Source organism: Saccoglossus kowalevskii, chromosome 15 (assembly GCF_978046115.1).
Source record: "Saccoglossus kowalevskii chromosome 15, keSacKowa6.1, whole genome shotgun sequence".
Classification (NCBI taxonomy): Eukaryota; Metazoa; Hemichordata; class Enteropneusta; family Harrimaniidae; genus Saccoglossus; species Saccoglossus kowalevskii.
In genome coordinates this window covers 27091719-27108591 of record NC_140655.1, presented here as the reverse complement: position 1 = coordinate 27108591, position 16873 = coordinate 27091719, and the positions used below count along the sequence as shown (strand labels likewise).

General features: G+C 36.7%; 1 protein-coding gene across 1 annotated transcript; it reads left to right on the top strand.

Moving 5' to 3' along the window:
* Window positions 1–8046: 8046 nt before the first annotated feature.
* LOC102801853 (transcription factor A, mitochondrial-like) lies at window positions 8047–16873 on the top strand. The gene is made up of 7 exons (XM_078007270.2): window positions 8047–8191; window positions 11930–12057; window positions 12277–12347; window positions 13897–14028; window positions 14807–14902; window positions 15430–15616; window positions 16775–16873. The coding sequence occupies exons 1-7, from the start codon at window positions 8112–8114 to the stop codon at window positions 16786–16788; spliced, it is 708 nt and encodes a 235-aa protein (XP_077863396.1). The 5' UTR covers window positions 8047–8111; the 3' UTR covers window positions 16789–16873.

Below are 16873 nucleotides of genomic sequence, written 5' to 3'. Positions count from 1 at the left end.
CATGGTGTGGTGTGTGATTTAAAAAAAACTCTCAAATGTCAGTTTGAAAATATTTTGAAACCCCAATCAACACAACTTGTGGTCTAAGGTATACTGACATGATTACACACAAATCATATCCGTTGCTTATACTGATAACATCTAAAAAAAATGCAGCAGTCAAAAACACATTTACAAGTTCAAATAAACTTGCCCGAAGATCCTTGTGTGAGCCGCACAAGTTACTGGGCCCCTGCTGTGACCAACTTGGAAATAGTTTGAGTCCACTGGTGAGCAGTTGGTAAAGTTTCGTGGAAAGTCTGTAACACTACATGGAAAATCGACAAACTTTCATGCAAAATTAGTAAATTTACATGGTGGGTCTGTAATGCTCTATGGAGAATCGGCAAACTGTCATGCAAATTTGAGAATGCTACATGGAGAATTTCCAAAGGGATGTCTGAAGTGTGAAAAGTCGGAAATGATGCTCGGAAAGTAGCTAAACTTGCATGCAAAGGTGAAAAAATTATATAGGAAGTTTGTAGCGCTACGCGGAAAGTCTGTAAACATTCATGGACAATTTGAAAAATTACATGGAATGTAGATAAACTTGCGTGCAAAGTTGATCATGAAGTTAAGTTTACGCCATGAGAAATGTCGGTAAACTTGCGTGCAAAGTTTGTAAAGTTTCGTGACAAGTCTAACATTATCTGGTATGTTTGTAAATGTGCCTGTAAAGTTGGTAAATTTACTTGCAAAATCTGTAATTCACCGTGAAAGCTAGTAAGCGTACATCGTCAAGTAAAGATGAGATTTGTGGAAATTTGGCGTGTGAAATCACGGGGAAAATATGTAATATAGGTGAAAGCCTATAAAAACGCGTACAAAGTTGATAAAGGGAGTGTGTTACTGCATGAATAGTCTGCAAAGTCGCCTCCAAAGCTGGCCAAGGTACATGTATGTTGATAGTGTGTTATCCTATGCGGGACGTATTAAAAGTTGTCGTCAATGTTGACAAAATTACAAAGATGTGCGGCAAGCCTGTAAAGTAACGCGGAATATGTGTAATGCTACATGGAACGTCTGTAAAGTTACGTGCGAATTCAACAACATTGGATGCAACGTTGGTTATGAAAAACCTACGTGAAAAGTCTGTAATGTTACGTAAAATTTCCGTACCATTGCTGTTGTAATGATATAAAAAAATGTATGTACAATGTAATATTGCCATTCCTGGTAATGGAATGTTGTTATCGCGACCAGGACGACTAGCTTCGTAACGTTTCAAGTTCCGAACAAGCCCTTGGTACTCACTGAGTCGTATCATGCGTCTGATCATTGTAGACAGGACGCCAACCCGCGGTGACAATAAGAGAAGTTACCCTCACAAGGGCATGCCCCCCCGGCGGGGGAGGGGGGGACAGGGGGGTGTCTGAGAAGCCCGGGGGGGCTACTTTCATAGAAGTGCAATACGGGTATGTGCCGCCCGACTGGGGTGTCATTTCACGTTATTTTGTTTAGAAGTGGGTAGCTATTTATCAATGTTTTGGTTTAGAAGTGTGTAGCACTTATTTACTTTTTCACATATCCTTATATTCGAAGCCAAATACCGGAAAAGGCTGAATAAAATGCATTGCCCGGATGCGCTCACTGGTAGCGAAAGTTTATGAGCTGGGTGTTTTTTTCCCCTGAAAACACTTGTGTTTAGAAGTGGGTATATAAATAGAAAAAAAATGGTTTAGAAGTGAGTATGGTTTTTGAGAGGTGGGCTTCACACCCTTACCCACTTAATGTGGAAGTAGCCCCCCCCCCCCCGCTGAGAAGGGGGGACTGCCCTATGTTCCGACATCCCTATGTTCCGACACCACTATGTTCCGACACCCCTATGTTCCGACACACAGTATACTTGTGTCAAACTTTATCTGACTAGCCGTGCGTGACCTTTTACTACTATCGGGGGGAATATCCTTCTCTGATGGGTTCTCCACACTTGTCAGGGGGGAAACTCGTCTCGTCTCTCTATCGCGTCCCCTTGAGGTACGGGATCGGGGAAGTCACTTATACTTTACAGTCAAATAAGACACACACAACGAAATACGTTTCAGCTCTCGTCTTAGTCGGTCAATCGAGCACTCTACAAGACACAGCGCCCTGGGGAAAAAATCCCCAAGACTATCGCAAGGCTGACCCAAGACTCTCTTAGACTGCGTCAACACTCGCCCCAAGGCTCTCCAGGACTGGACTCGACTACGTCTATCCTAGAGTACTTGCCAAGACCGACTCAAACTCTCTTTATTCATTTTCACTATGGAAACCAACTGTCAGAATCGATAGAATAGCGACGGTTATCTCGTAATTAGTTCCAAATCACTGAGCCAAGTTCCGTCCAAAACTTCAAATAGGCCTAAACGATGACAGACATAACACAGCAATTCGCTAATAATCAGCTAATTAAGTCGGTCAACGGATACGCGAAAACAAATTCATGACACATCCCTTCACCCAAACTGAGATTGTGCCTCCTGGCATAACACGTTCACAAATCAAAGATACCGTCCCCTACTCATCGTCATAGGGTTAAATACAATACTAATAAAAGGTATAAATCAATTAGAGTAAAACACACTAATTAAGTACAATGATTATAAAGTCTAAATACAATGGTTGTAAAGTCACAAATAAAACAAGGGAAAGGCTACCATTCGACTCGCTTTTCTCAAACGGTCCGCCAAGGGTAACCCTTCGCTGCACTGTCTCCATTACTAAGGTTACAAACTCTATATCAAAAGGTCAAAAAAAACTAAGGCGTGGTAGTGTAACCATGCAATCTGCAAATCGCTGCAGTCGACAGCATGATCACGTGATTACCAGGGATGCGTTTCTCGGTTAAAGCATTGCAAAGCGGTAACTAATAAACAATGAATAAAAAGCTGTTAATCAAACTCCTGTCATATACGGTTATAAACTTCAACTGAACTCAAAAGTCGTTAATCTAAACACAAGTCATACGGCGTGGAAACAGAATGCAAAGACAATGTCGCTTTCATAACACATTACTCCTCTGGCAAAAAGACGGGGAAAAAGACTAAAACGATAGAAACTACTGAGTTACATATAATCCTGTCAATTATGAACAAAAGCTTGCGTTATCAAACAATACGTATATGAGCGCACCATACTCCTATCTCAAAAAGACATTAAAAAACGTTACAAAGGTGCTCTCCATTCAAAAAGCATCAGAAGTATTCCGGAAACAACACATAAACAAAAACAACTCTTAAAACGTCGATATCTCTGTACTCGACAAATCTCAAAACTCTTAAAAACTCATTGGGGCATTACTTTCCCCGTCATATTCCATACTCATAAACTCATTAAAACACCATAAAACTTCACAAAACTCAAAACACTGTGTTGCAAATACTTGTCCACTGAGGCGCGCTTTACAGCTTAAATCGTTATAAAGGACCTCGCACGTCACTAAATATCATTTCAAAACAAAAATCTGGGTGCTTACACACATACAATTCAATACCACAAAAAAACCGGTAAGAAAAAAGATAGGAAAAGCAAGCAATACATTACATTACTGAGCAATAGTGTTAGGATTGTGAAAAAGAGTTCAACGTCTTTGAGTTACACAGTGTCAGTTACAGTGTCCAGCGAGCAGTTCTCTAAGCATTACACAGATAGCTAAAGTTCTAATCAAAGTCTGTAAACGTCTCTTCTCTTGTCACGTTATTCCGGGTCGTTTTTTGTCATCTTCTTGTCTTTAATGTCGCTCAATTCTTAATTATTCAGTCCTATTCTCATCCTTTCGAAGGGGTTCTGAAGTCTTCATCTCTTCAGCGGTGTTAGTCGTCAAGCGCGGTTTCTGAGTCGTCTCTGCCATGGAGCTGTTAGTTCGGTTCACAAGAAAGACACACCTTCGCCATTTCACTTTTCTTCACTGGATGTCAATGTGTGTTAAACACCTGCCCGGGTTCATCCAAAACGTGTCAGGGGGAAAATTCTTCTCTGATGGGTTCTCCACACTTGTCAGGGGGGAAACTCGTCTCGTCTCTCTATCGCGTCCTCTTGAGGTACGGGATCGGGGAAGTCACTTATACTTTACAGTCAAATAAGACACACACAACGAAATACGTTTCAGCTCTCGTCTTAGTCGGTCAATCGAGCACTCTATAAGACACAGCGCCCTGGGGAAAAAATCCCCAAGACTATCGCAAGGCTGACCCAAGACTCTCTTAGACTGCGTCAACACTCGCCCCAAGGCTCTCCAGGACTGGACTCGACTCCCTCTATCCTAGAGTACTTGCCAAGACGGACTCAAACTCTTTATTCATTTTCACAACTCTAACCAATTACAAAGCAGTAAAAAGACTCTAGGGCGTAACCTTCAATCATAAAGCCAATCACACTAAGTACTGAATACGTCATATCTTTTGATTAATCGTTCACTACATTGATAACTATGGAAACCAACTGTCAGAATCGATAGAATAGCGACGGTTATCTCGTAATTAGTTCCAAATCACTGAGCCAAGTTCCGTCCAAAACTTCAAATAGGCCTAAACGATGACAGACATAACACAGCAATTCGCTAATAATCAGCTAATTAAGTCGGTCAACAGATACGCGAAAACAAATTCATGACACTACCTTGATATAACCAGGATGTCCTGTGGGTTAATCAATGATACTGGAAATCCAACTGTAGTGTAGTCCGGCCATGATGCTCGAAAGTCCGCGAAGGCGGGATATTGTTATCGGATAATTATCAAAGAAAGGTGTTGCCCATTGTATCATTCTAATACTTCGACAATTATTTGACAATATCCGTGTCTGTTGGATGTGGTTCCAACCTTAAATCCTCTGATTGCCTAAACTATCGAAGTTTTAGATCGATAATTATCGGAGAATTATTTTACCTTTTTTTATGAAAGTTGTACTTCGATATTCATCAGTCGCGGAATTGCAAGGTTGCCGTTTACATCCGGTAGCACCTTTCCAAGTTTATCTACATATTGATTAAAATCATTTATTTATTATGCGAGAGATGAACAGGCACTGCATTTAGCATTCCGTAGTGTTTGCATAAGTTTTTGAGATTGCCAAAAAATACAAAGGTTTCACACTATCTCTTTCCATTCCTATATTGTGTGTTTTCGGCCAACATTCTTTGTTTACCTCCACACGTTATACGTTTTCCTATCAATCTGTGACATTGATAGGTCTCAGAGAATTCCATGTTTAAAAAAATTAAACCACCACCCAGCTGTAGACCCTGTCTAATATCAATCTAAAACATCGAGAATTATCAGATATTTATCCGATAATTCAAATGTACAATAGGCCGGCTTCCTCTAATGTGAGGATATTGCACAAGTTTATACTACCTACAAATTTGATGCATAATTCATTGTTCAAGTTTAAGGTCCATATTAGACAGATTTCCTTAAGGAAGTCAGAAAGCACTATTCTAAAATTCTATTCTTCGTTGTTCCATTGCATTGTTCTGATGTTCCTCTTTATTCTGAAAATATTCCCATATGTTTCACTCATAAATTACAGTTGGTATAATACACAATTTAAATACTTATCCTTATATCTGCCAAAACATGTATATCCCGTATTTATACTTTACATTATTTCTTCAATATCCTTCGTGTTCTGCAGATGTATTTGAAACTGCCTATTAGCTCCATTGTGCAGTCGTCGATTTTGTATTTTACGTTTGTGTAAATTAATCAAACTTCTTTGCTACATATGTTTAATTTACTTATGTAAATCTTAGGCCAGGCAACGTTTCGCCATTTATTTGAATTCCATTTTTATCTATATATAATTTCTTGGCAGTGTAATAGCGTTCTCTTAAATAAATAAACAAACAACCAAAAAAACAACCAAAAAAACAAACAAACAAACAAACAAACAAACAAACAACCAAAAAAACAAACAAACAAATAAATGAATAAATAAACAAACAAATAAATAAACAAATAAACAAACAAATAAATAAATAAATAAACAAATAAATAAATAAATAAATAAATAAACAGATAAACAAACAAATAAACAAACAAATAAATAAATAAACAAATAAATAAAATAGAATATTGAGAAAGCATAAAAAGACCTATTTTCAAATACATGAATATGTCATGACTAATTCATTTTATCATAGACAGGATTTGCCCAGAAAATGCCATTTGATGATTTTGAATAACGTATAATAAAGTTAATGAATTCATAATGTCAATAAGTAATGGTTTATACGATGTAATATCCAACGTAATACTTGTACGCTACACCAAGCTTTAATTTGATATATAACATGATGGTGTTTGTCTGAGGTATTCCTATTTAATATGTGACAGGCTATTACGTAATTATATCTTTGTATAAGGTTGATCCCATAAAATTTCCTTTTTATTTGACGCTGTGTATAATTTTTTAAAGCTAACATATTTATCCTGATTTTCGGGGGCAAAACGGCTCAGATTCTACGGCCAAAATTGACCAAATTAATTCCCATGTTTCTATCTATTTTATGGCATGTAAATTTGACAGCCTTGTCTTAATTTTAATTGTACACTCAGTATTCTGTAACTAGACTGATCGCGCTGAACAGAGAAAAAACATGTTGCTTTGTTCTACCATGGGGAGAGGTATTTATCCAATTTTGGCTTTCGACCACTAGCGTACATATTTCCACTGAAAATATGGCACATTCTGGCCGGCTCAGAATTTATTGAATGATCGTCGAATATAAAAGTACTAAACAATGTTATTTAGGTCTCCCCGAGTACAAGTTGTCAGAGGCCCACATGAAGACTGTCAGGTGCATAGTTTATTGTTGATCTCAACGTTTGGCAATAATTAAAAAAAATATATATTTTGCGTCTGAAGCTTGATAGGATACATCGCGTCTGAGAATATTGCCGACGATGATCACAAAAACACCTCCATGAAAGCCCATGGCTAGAAGAGTGGCTAGTATTATAATCCGGCATAGTTATTTTTTAACGTAAAGAAATGTAACATTGTGTTAAAAAAGGTGGGCGTAGAATAATATTTGAAGAAGAATAATGATATTTTTTTTTATAGTAAAGAGATAAAAACGCAGTGAAATTTCAAAAATGTTTCTAAAATTTCGTAGGTGTCAGAACCTATTAGCATCTCAACATAGGGTTGTCGGAATATAGGGTTGTCGGAATATCGGAACATAGGGGTGTCGGAATATAGGGTTGTCGGAATATAGGGGTGTCGGAACATAGGTGTGTAACCCCGAGGAGGGATGTGCCCCCTCAGAAGGTAGAAATTTTTGAAAAATGCAACCAAAATAAAGTCATTTGGTGCATACTTTGGGATTTTCATTCTTGATCATTAAGAATACAGTACATGTACACAGAACCAAAGGCCTTACACAAACGCAGGCTTTGATATAAGCCTATTATTGATATTTGGATAAATCTGGAAAGTGGAGGGGACAGTTGATATTGTGTCCCCCACCCTTCAGAAAGTGGTTTATGAAATGCAATAAAGGTGTTAAAATAAACATAACAAACATAACATATATATGTGGTTTGCTTGGTTGCTATATTTCGAACTTTTTGGAGTGCGTTGCCTTGATACTAATATATTCCTCTAGAGGGCGGTGACTAGAGCACCTTCTCAAACTATGGTTTGTTTTATGGATAGAAAAAAAATAGAACTGACTGTTAAAATTATGCTTTGGCCCCATTTAACAGCATGTAAAATACAGCTTTCTCCTTTGAGGAGGAGACCCTTGTTCGTTGTCATTTTGATCAAACCAACTTTGTACTATTCTACCCATAAACCTCTGTCATTGGATCAAGCGGAAGGTAGTCATAAAATGACGTAAGGGGGTAAGAATTGGCCGTTCTGGTTGGGATGCACTTGCAATTAATTTCATCCCAGTGCGAAAATTTGTCCTATTTTTTTCACAGAGGATTCACAGTAAACCGGCAAAGAAGAGCTTTTTGTGGCCACTTTTTAAAGCAGGTGTGAAATGACCGTGTTTTTCATATTTTGAGACTTTGAGACTTTTAGTGGTGAAGAGCGCCGCCTGTGGTGACACAAAGTTACCCGGGTCAGCAAGAATAATCAAGATGGCTCTCCATGCAGTTGTTGGCGTGAGATTTCTCGCGTTGAAATTGTCAAAACAGTGCTGCATATCAACAACTTTGAGGTAAGTCAAAATCAGGCGTCAATATTGCGCCGTTTGCAAGCTCTGCTATTTTGTTGCACCGTGTTGCGTTTACTTGCTTGGGTAAAAACCGCACTGCTCGCGCTTGTTGATCAACAGCTCCAATATTATTGCTTGTTGTGCTGTAGTCCAACGTGTGTGTGTCGTCGTATGTACACAGAGCTAGTCGTGGTGCTGCGTCTACTCTAGTTAGCTGCGAAGGAAGTTATTAAACTGGATTTAGATGTAAATCTCACTTTAACCCTGTTAACTGACAATCAGATTGTACAGATTTGTGTGCGGTGGGAGAAAACTTACTCGTGAAGAAAGTGTCTTAGTTTCTATTCATTCAAGCACCACCCACTCGAAAGTTGCAATATGAGTCATCGATCTTTCCCATACTATAAATAACCCGTTTTCGCGGCAATGTTTTTTTTTAGTTTTAGAAAATGAGTAAAAAACAACAATGATGGAAAATCCTTTCTAGACAGTAATTAAGATCTATAGCAGAGGAAAAGTCAGGAAATGTGTGCCTTGGCATTAGGCTAGGTTTAGATGAATTAATATACAGTATTATACCCACCAATCCTTTCACACTAGTTCCAATTCTAAGACGCATTAAATTGTTATACCGGTATTATAAACAATATATTACAGTTCAGGCAGGACATTTATATCATTAGTTTAGCCTTTTTTTTTTCATGGCCATATTAGTTACATGGGTAATACTACAAAGAATAAATTGAAAATTATACAGTGAATTTCATAAAGGCATGAATAAATTTTATGGAAGATGTCTCATTCAAAGAATACGTTTTCTTTGGCTATAGAAACCATTTGTAGCACCCATTAACCATGAGTTTTGACTGTATCACCTGTGACAATTTTTACCTTGCCCGTACCATCAAAGATGGAAGGGAAAGGTATATTAAGGGAAAAATTTTGTCCGGCGTTGTCGTCGTTGTTGTTGTCGTCGTCGTTAATAATTGTTATTGTGTGCACAATAACTTTACTAATTCTATTCCAAACTTTATCAAACTTGGTCACCTTATTCATCAGTATAAAATCTTCCCTGAGTTTGAACAACAGATGTCCTGTATGAAAATATCATGCACAAATTGAGAAAATCTGATAAAATATTTTGACTGTTTCTACTTGACTGATCACTGGTGATACACATCAAAGGTCACTGATCTCAGTGGAAATATGCATTGTTGTATGTGTTCAATGAAGCAAATGATTTATCTTGTAATAATATCCTTGGTAATGTATCTCAGAATCCCATACTGGGTTTCAAAACCAACTCATGGAGAGATTGCACAGTCTGATACACATTTGCAAACCTACCAATAAAATCTTTACAGAAAACAAGATGTCAGAAAATCAATATAAGCACTCCTATGAACTGGGTGCCAAACTTTGATCAAGATCTGAAGCTAATAGAAAATCTGTTTAGTTCAAAGTTATCCAATCAAAAACAATACATAAAAAATACATAAAAAGCAAAACTTTTCATCCTCATTTTAAAAAGAAAATTATTCTAAAATATATGTATTCTGTATTTGACAAACAGTTCATTCGACAAATGAAAACTCATAGGAATATGTTTCAGCTATTAGAACAGAATGATAGAGTTTTTATAATACTAGTTTAAAAACGCATTTCAAAGATTGCAGTGTTTGAAGATGTAGATTCTCAGGAGGCAACAGTACTGTTGACTTCTCTCTCCACTGGACACCAACTAACTATTTAAGTTGATTTGCATACAAAGCAGAGCTTGCAACATGATAGCTATTCATAAAGGGTGTTTTTTTTTACTTTTCATATAATACAGTAGTCACACAATGAGGCAGTTCATATTTGTCTCAGTAAATCATTAATTTTTGACAGACACCTGTACAAAATACTTGGACTAAAGCCAGCTAAAATTTTCTGTTATCTTGCATGTTTTATGAATCTATTCACATCTAAATGCAGCACTTTTTTTTTTCAATGAGACATTTGTTTTTATACTAAAATATCTGAATTACTTTGAAAAAAGCTGGAAATTATGTCCCTTAAAATAATTAAACAAATAAGGCACCAATGTTTTTGTAAGATATTTACATCTTTTAAGGACATTCGGTAGACTGATTCCCCACTGTTGGTTCAACCCCAAAACTTGTTTGTATTCAAAATTAATTATGAAAATGCATATTTATATTGAACAAACTATGATAAAGGGAATTATATTATATAACAAAGGGCAAGGTCACCAGAGTTCAACTATGTTATTGCTTTTTTATGATAATCCTTTTTTTTTCTTGTAAATCGTTGTCAAACACGAAATTACCACAACTGGTCTATTCTGAAGTATATTAATTGTTATTAATTATTCATGATACAGGATGAAATTATGGAACCCAGGAGTTTAACATTTCCAAAAAAGGAAATTGTCTTGCACAAAGAACTTTACATGTCAGGGTTACACATGCATTAGAGTTGAGTAGAATAGGTTGAATCAAAAGCTGCTTTCTTATTGGTTGGCAGCTTAAAATTCTGTTGGGGCACAGGTCAACATGTGTGTTTGTTAGCCAGTTAAATGCATAAGAATATGTATCAATACATTTTACATTTAGATAGATTTATTTATCTAGTGTTATCTTTATAAACAGTTTAGATTATTCTAGTTTATTTATATTTCCCTATTACTGTAACTGAGGAAATTACCCTATTATTTCACTGTTAGATCGTTTACGTGTTTTCGTATATTAAGAGTTACCCCCTATGAGCAATGGAATCGACCTCAAATATGCTAATTATTATGCAGTGTTACCCATGATTCCTACGCTCGATGGATGTGGCGGTCTTCAACGGAGTCCACATTTGAATTTAGTTCATAGTTTTCAAGTTATTCACCTATTTGCCTCTCATCAGGGGCACTCACAGTTTAATACTGAAGTTTGTACTACTGCTGTAATTACTGGTTAAAATGTTCAGCGTTCTACCCATGAATAAAGAAGTCATTACGACTTTCTTTTGAACTCGATCGCTTGAGTCTGCTGTATGTTCTGTGGAGATTTATTAAACATGGCGATTTATTCGAACCGAATTCCCACAGCCACAAATTCATGTTCTCATTAACATAATTACCATCATGTAAACAAGGTAGTAACTTTAAAGCGCATAGCAGAATAGACCACTTGTGGAAATTTCACATCAATCCCAGATATTGTAATTCATTCCTAAAAGAAATTATCGTATAAAATAATATTTTTCATGACTTGGCAAGTCTATGTTTATGTTACCTTTTGTCAATGGCCGATTTACTGTCATGCATCTGTCAATAGTTAAATCTTAAATAGTTATTGATGAATTGTATTTTCATCTATTTTGTTTCCAAATACAGATTTAGAATTATAAATAGTTTCTGTCTGTCAATGACTTATACACATAAGTTTACTAGAATGGCAGGGCTGTGGACTAGACTAGTTCAGTAGAACTATTTTCACAGTTCTCTTGTATTTTTTTCTGATGAAATAAACATATATATATAATGCACTGTGATTGGTTAAGTTGTTTAAAATTATAAATATTTTATATAAATAAACATTTTTGCATCCATAAAATTCACTGTAGGTACTCGCATTAAATCTTATAAGTTTTCAAGAAAAAAAAAGAATCAGTCGATAGCCAGCTTGAGAATTATGTTGTAACCAGACTGTACAGTTTCATTGACAATGAGTTGTTATTTTGTCGAAGGTATGTGGAACCTGTTCATATACAGGCTGCAAGATGCTTATCACAAAATGAAGAACTGCCAAGAAAACCTAAAAGACCGACCACACCCTTTGTAGTGTTTGCAGAAAAAATGTTCAATTCAAGTCCAGGTATGAATAGACATTTTGGTAACTCTCGACTGATAAAGATTAAATCCATTTTTTCCACTAAACCAGTATGATGCACAATTGACGTGCAGAGATTTTCTGTGACACATCTTGTTATGCTAATTCATTGGTGAATCATCATTAGTTAATAGTGCGTATTTGGTGTGTATAATTTTTCATTCCTTTTCAAGTATAAATAATTTGAAACTATTTTCCCATCAGAACGAAATTATTCAAAGATATTGAAAGATGCAAGTAAGGAGTGGGCAAACATGTCGGATGAAGACAAAACGGTAAGAATTCGGTCCGGTGGATCTAAACAACCTGAAACTTGGGTATTTCTCGCGCCAAGTCCATCGCAAGATATTTCGTTTTACGCACAATGGAGGACGTGGATAACCGGATTTAGGCTCCGGTGCGAATCTCCCAATTTCATAAAAATAATCGTATTTGAATCTCAGGCTAGCTAATTTGGCGTGGTGAGGAGCATACAGGCATTTATACCGCCTGGGGGAACGAACAACTGATATCTAACAATATTTCACTTATATAAAATTGTAATGAGATGACATTGTGCCAAGGTCTGATGATTATGGCAGTGTCACAAGATCAGTGATTTTCCAGATCTGTTGTGTTTTATTAAAAATCATCACAGACCCAGTTTAACATAAAGAAGGGAGAATATTTTTTTTTTACTATTTTATGACAAAAAAAAAATTAAATGATTTTTATTTCATGTACCGGTAAACAACAAGCCATTGAGAATGTCACAGCCCCCCCCCCCCCCCCCTGTTCTTGTACATTCATTGATACATGATGACAAATGTAATGTCTACATTAATATGCTCTTTTTGTACATGTACCAGTACTACACTGAACTAATAACTTTGAACGCCAGACAATTTAACAGTTATGAGACTCTAATGTCTATGTTGGCAAAATGTAAAACATGTATTGCAATTTTAAAATCATAGTGTTTTGTGGGATAGTAATGTCAGATTGCCGGAGCAGACACGATGTATAATTGGCAGAGTTGTGTTTGGTTCTGTCACAATTGCCTGTAAACCAAGTTTGGATCTAATTAGACTGTGTGAATTATATATATTATATATAATCAAAAATGTGCAAAAGTGATGAAAATTGCCGTGTAAGGACATACAGACAGATGGGCAGACAAACAAAACCTAATCCATAAGCCCTTGGACTGTTCCAGTGGGGTTAATAACTAGAATATTGACAGAAAATGGTATGGTATAATTTTGTTAAGACTTGAGCAAAGTAATGACACAGCAAAGTAACATTACAACAAAGTGACACCACTGTGGCGTGATACCACAGCGAAGTAACATCACAGCGAAGTGACACGACAGCGAAGTGATAACACAGCAAAGTGACACTACAGTGAAGTGACACGACAGCGAAGTGATAACACAGCAAAGTGACACTACAGTGAAGTGACACGACAGCGAAGTGATAACACAGCAAAGTGACACTACAGTGAAGTGACACTACAGCAAAGTGACACTACAGCAAAGTCACACCATGCATTGTGACACCAAAATGAAGTGACACTACAGCAAAGTGACACTACAGCAAAGTCACACCATGCATTGTGACACCAAAATGAAGTGACACTACAGCAAAGTCACACCAAGCATTGTGACACCAAAATGAAGTGACATCACAGCAAAGTGACTCTGCTGGGGGTTAATGATCTTCATCGTCAGCGCATGTTGTCTATATTTGATCTATCACATGCACTGAACAATGCACTGTGGTTATGTCAGTTCTATTTATAATAAGGTCATGACGTTATAATATTACATTTTGTTTTTATTATAGCAATATTATGATACATATAAAGAAAGGTTTGCAAAATACAAAGAAGAAATGAAAACCTATCAACCAACAGAAGAGGAGACTGAGGCTCAAAGGAAAAAGAAAGCAAGAGAACAGCGACGATTAACATTAAAGGTAAGCGCATCAACATTGGTTACCTGTGACATAGTTATGCTATACCCACAATCACTGTTCACTAGATTCATTCACTATAAAATATAAGTGGTTCATATGCAAGTGTAATTATATCTAGATCCTTAGAATATATTTGTCCTGACATATTGAATATCATTGTCATCTCTCCTGACTCCTGACTGTGCATTTTATTACTTCAGAAAATCATGTTTGATTCTATGTAACAGTGCTGTATGACCATCTTCCCATCATAATTGCAATGGAATACATTATCTGCGGTCCACTAGCCCCAATTGAATGAATCTTTGCTAGTAGTGTTGGCCTCCCCATTGAGTCTGTAGCACACTCACCCAGGGTACAGTGGCATTGAACTCCCCATTGAGTCAGTGACACACTCACCCAGGGTACAGTGGCATTGAACTCCCCATTGAGTTTGTGGCACACTCACCCAGGGTACAGAGACATTGACCTCCCCCACTGAGTCTGTGGCACACTCACCCAGGGTACAGTGAAAGTCTGTTACATATTCATTCTGGGTAAAGTGGCTGTGGCTTCTCCATTGAATCTGTAGCACATTCACACAGGACCCAGGATATAGTGGAGTTGACCTTCCTATTGTGCTTGTAGCATGGCTGTGATCAATATCTTTTCAACCAAAAGTGAGATTTGATCACAGTCTGGCAGATAATTGGTCACCATAGTGCATTGCACATATACTCAGTTGGTGCCAAAATTACTTTTGACTGAATCTTAAGACAGTGATTTGTTTTGATTGCAGAAGCTTGCTAAGCTTGGTAAGCCCAAGCTACCTGGATCATCCTACAGTATGTATGTAAGAGAAAAGATGAAAAGTGCAGATTCCAAAGGGAGGCAGGTGAGTGTAATGTTCTTAAAAAATCATTATGGGATGGTTTATCTGAGGGAAAGAACTTGTTTGTTTATTTAACCAAAATGATGACTGAACTCCTGGTTGCTAGGCGCTACTGAGCATGCCTGCATAATTAATTACAAGACAAGACTAGACGCATGGAGGGGGAACAGCCACTGGTGGCGCTGTATACAATCAAGAGCTATTTCGCCCTCTGCAGCTCATTCAGATTGTATTGTAAAACGAGAAAGCAGTTGTTAAATTTGGTGACCAGTTTAGTATGAAAGAAAGAATTTACAGTTTCAAATAACCACAATAGACATAGTTGGGGTCAAGACCGAGTATACGTGATTCCGGCGTTTCATACTAAATGCTTTCTATTAATAATTTCACTTTCAAATAATATTCATGAGATATGTCTACGTCATAACTTCAGTAAAATTTATTAGCATATTGTGTACGCAGTGTACGTATTGTGTACTAGTTTAGCATACCGGGGGATTATATATAATTATATATTCAAATATTTTCAGAAAGAGGTTATGATTGAAGCTAGTACAGACTGGAAATTTCTAACTGAAGAAGAAAAGCAACCGTACAAAGACATCTTCCTCCAAGAGAAGAAAAGATATATGAACGAGATGGAAGTATGGGAAAAAAAGATGATAAAACTTGGCAACAATGACTTGGTTAGACGGAAAACAAAGCAGCCTGTCCAAGGTATCGATGTAATTAATGTAAATGTTTTCACCATGAAGAGTAAATAAAATTTGTATCTGTGTCCGTAGTCTGGAATTTTCCGAAACATTGCTAACTTATTTTTTATGATTTTCTGTTGTAACGCTGAAACAGCTATCAATATTTTTTTTTCACATTTTCTGTGTCATTAGCGTCAAGTTGTGCCAGTTGTGTCATTTTCCATAATAGTATTTATCATGCATCCTATCTTTCTACAGTGACTATCATGTGACTGATTCCAACGAAATTACGACTACTTGACCCTTGATTTTTACATCACATTTTGCTTTGTGTAGGGTCACTTTTTCCATACTATTGTGTGTAAAACAAAAAAAAATTGGCCATCTTTATGTGGTTATATTTGAAGTGAGGGAGTCGTCACCTGTGCATGCGTCAGATGGCCATAGCGTTTCAATGTTTACAAAGAATCGTCCACCCATGAGCCTTTGCATTTTCAGCGTGTATTGTTATCGTCGCTTGGGACTCGATTCCCACACGTGTGCAGGTGACAACCCTCCTGTTTTAAACCCAAATATGTTCAAAGTCACAGCTATTGTCATTTTGTATTCTGAGAAATTATGCAGTTATATTTTGTGAAAGGTGTTAGGAGTTGACTTTGGCATGCATGTTAAGGGACGACGTCAAAAGATCGATGTCGGATAAAAAACTTATTTCCTTTAGTTTGGGGGTAGGGGGTTTTGACCTCAAAAAGTTTCCATCCTTCAAAAGCAATTTTATTTTTCAATAAAGTCAAAAAAATCTTGGAGTATTTGTAGTTTGTTTTTTTTTCTATCCAATCATGGACAGAAATATCCGAAAAGGAAAAAAACATCCAAGACGAGAAAATACTTTGGTTCGAGTGTAAATCTGTGCGTCAAATGAGGTGCATTTGTAAAATCTTTTTACACCCACCCGACAACCAACTGCTACGCAATACTACTGTCCGATTATCAATTTGTATTTAATGGTGAATGTAGTCTGACGCCATGACCAATATTTATCAATTAAAGTTTCAGTGGGGGTAGGGAGGTTTGGAAAAAAAATAAAGGAATTAAGTTTTTTATCCGACATCGATCTTTTGACGTCGTCCCTAAGTAGGTGTTGTTAATCTATATCCGTTCTGTTTTTGTTTTTTTTCAGTGCTGGGAAATTGAAATTAACAAACAAGAAAGACTGAAGATGGGTCAACCAATTTGATTTAATTAGTAACAATAAAAAATTCTACGTTCATACTCATAA

What these genes read in the sequence shown, in the direction of transcription:
- LOC102801853 (XM_078007270.2), top strand. Translation starts at nt 8,112, where the DNA reads ATGGCTCTCCATGCAGTTGTTGGCGTGAGATTTCTCGCGTTGAAATTG. An exon ending in TGCATATCAACAACTTTGAG is followed by an intron (nt 8,192 to 11,929) that starts GTAAGTCAAAAT and finishes ATTTTGTCGAAG; the next exon opens with GTATGTGGAACCTGTTCATA. An exon ending in AATGTTCAATTCAAGTCCAG is followed by an intron (nt 12,058 to 12,276) that starts GTATGAATAGAC and finishes TTTTCCCATCAG; the next exon opens with AACGAAATTATTCAAAGATA.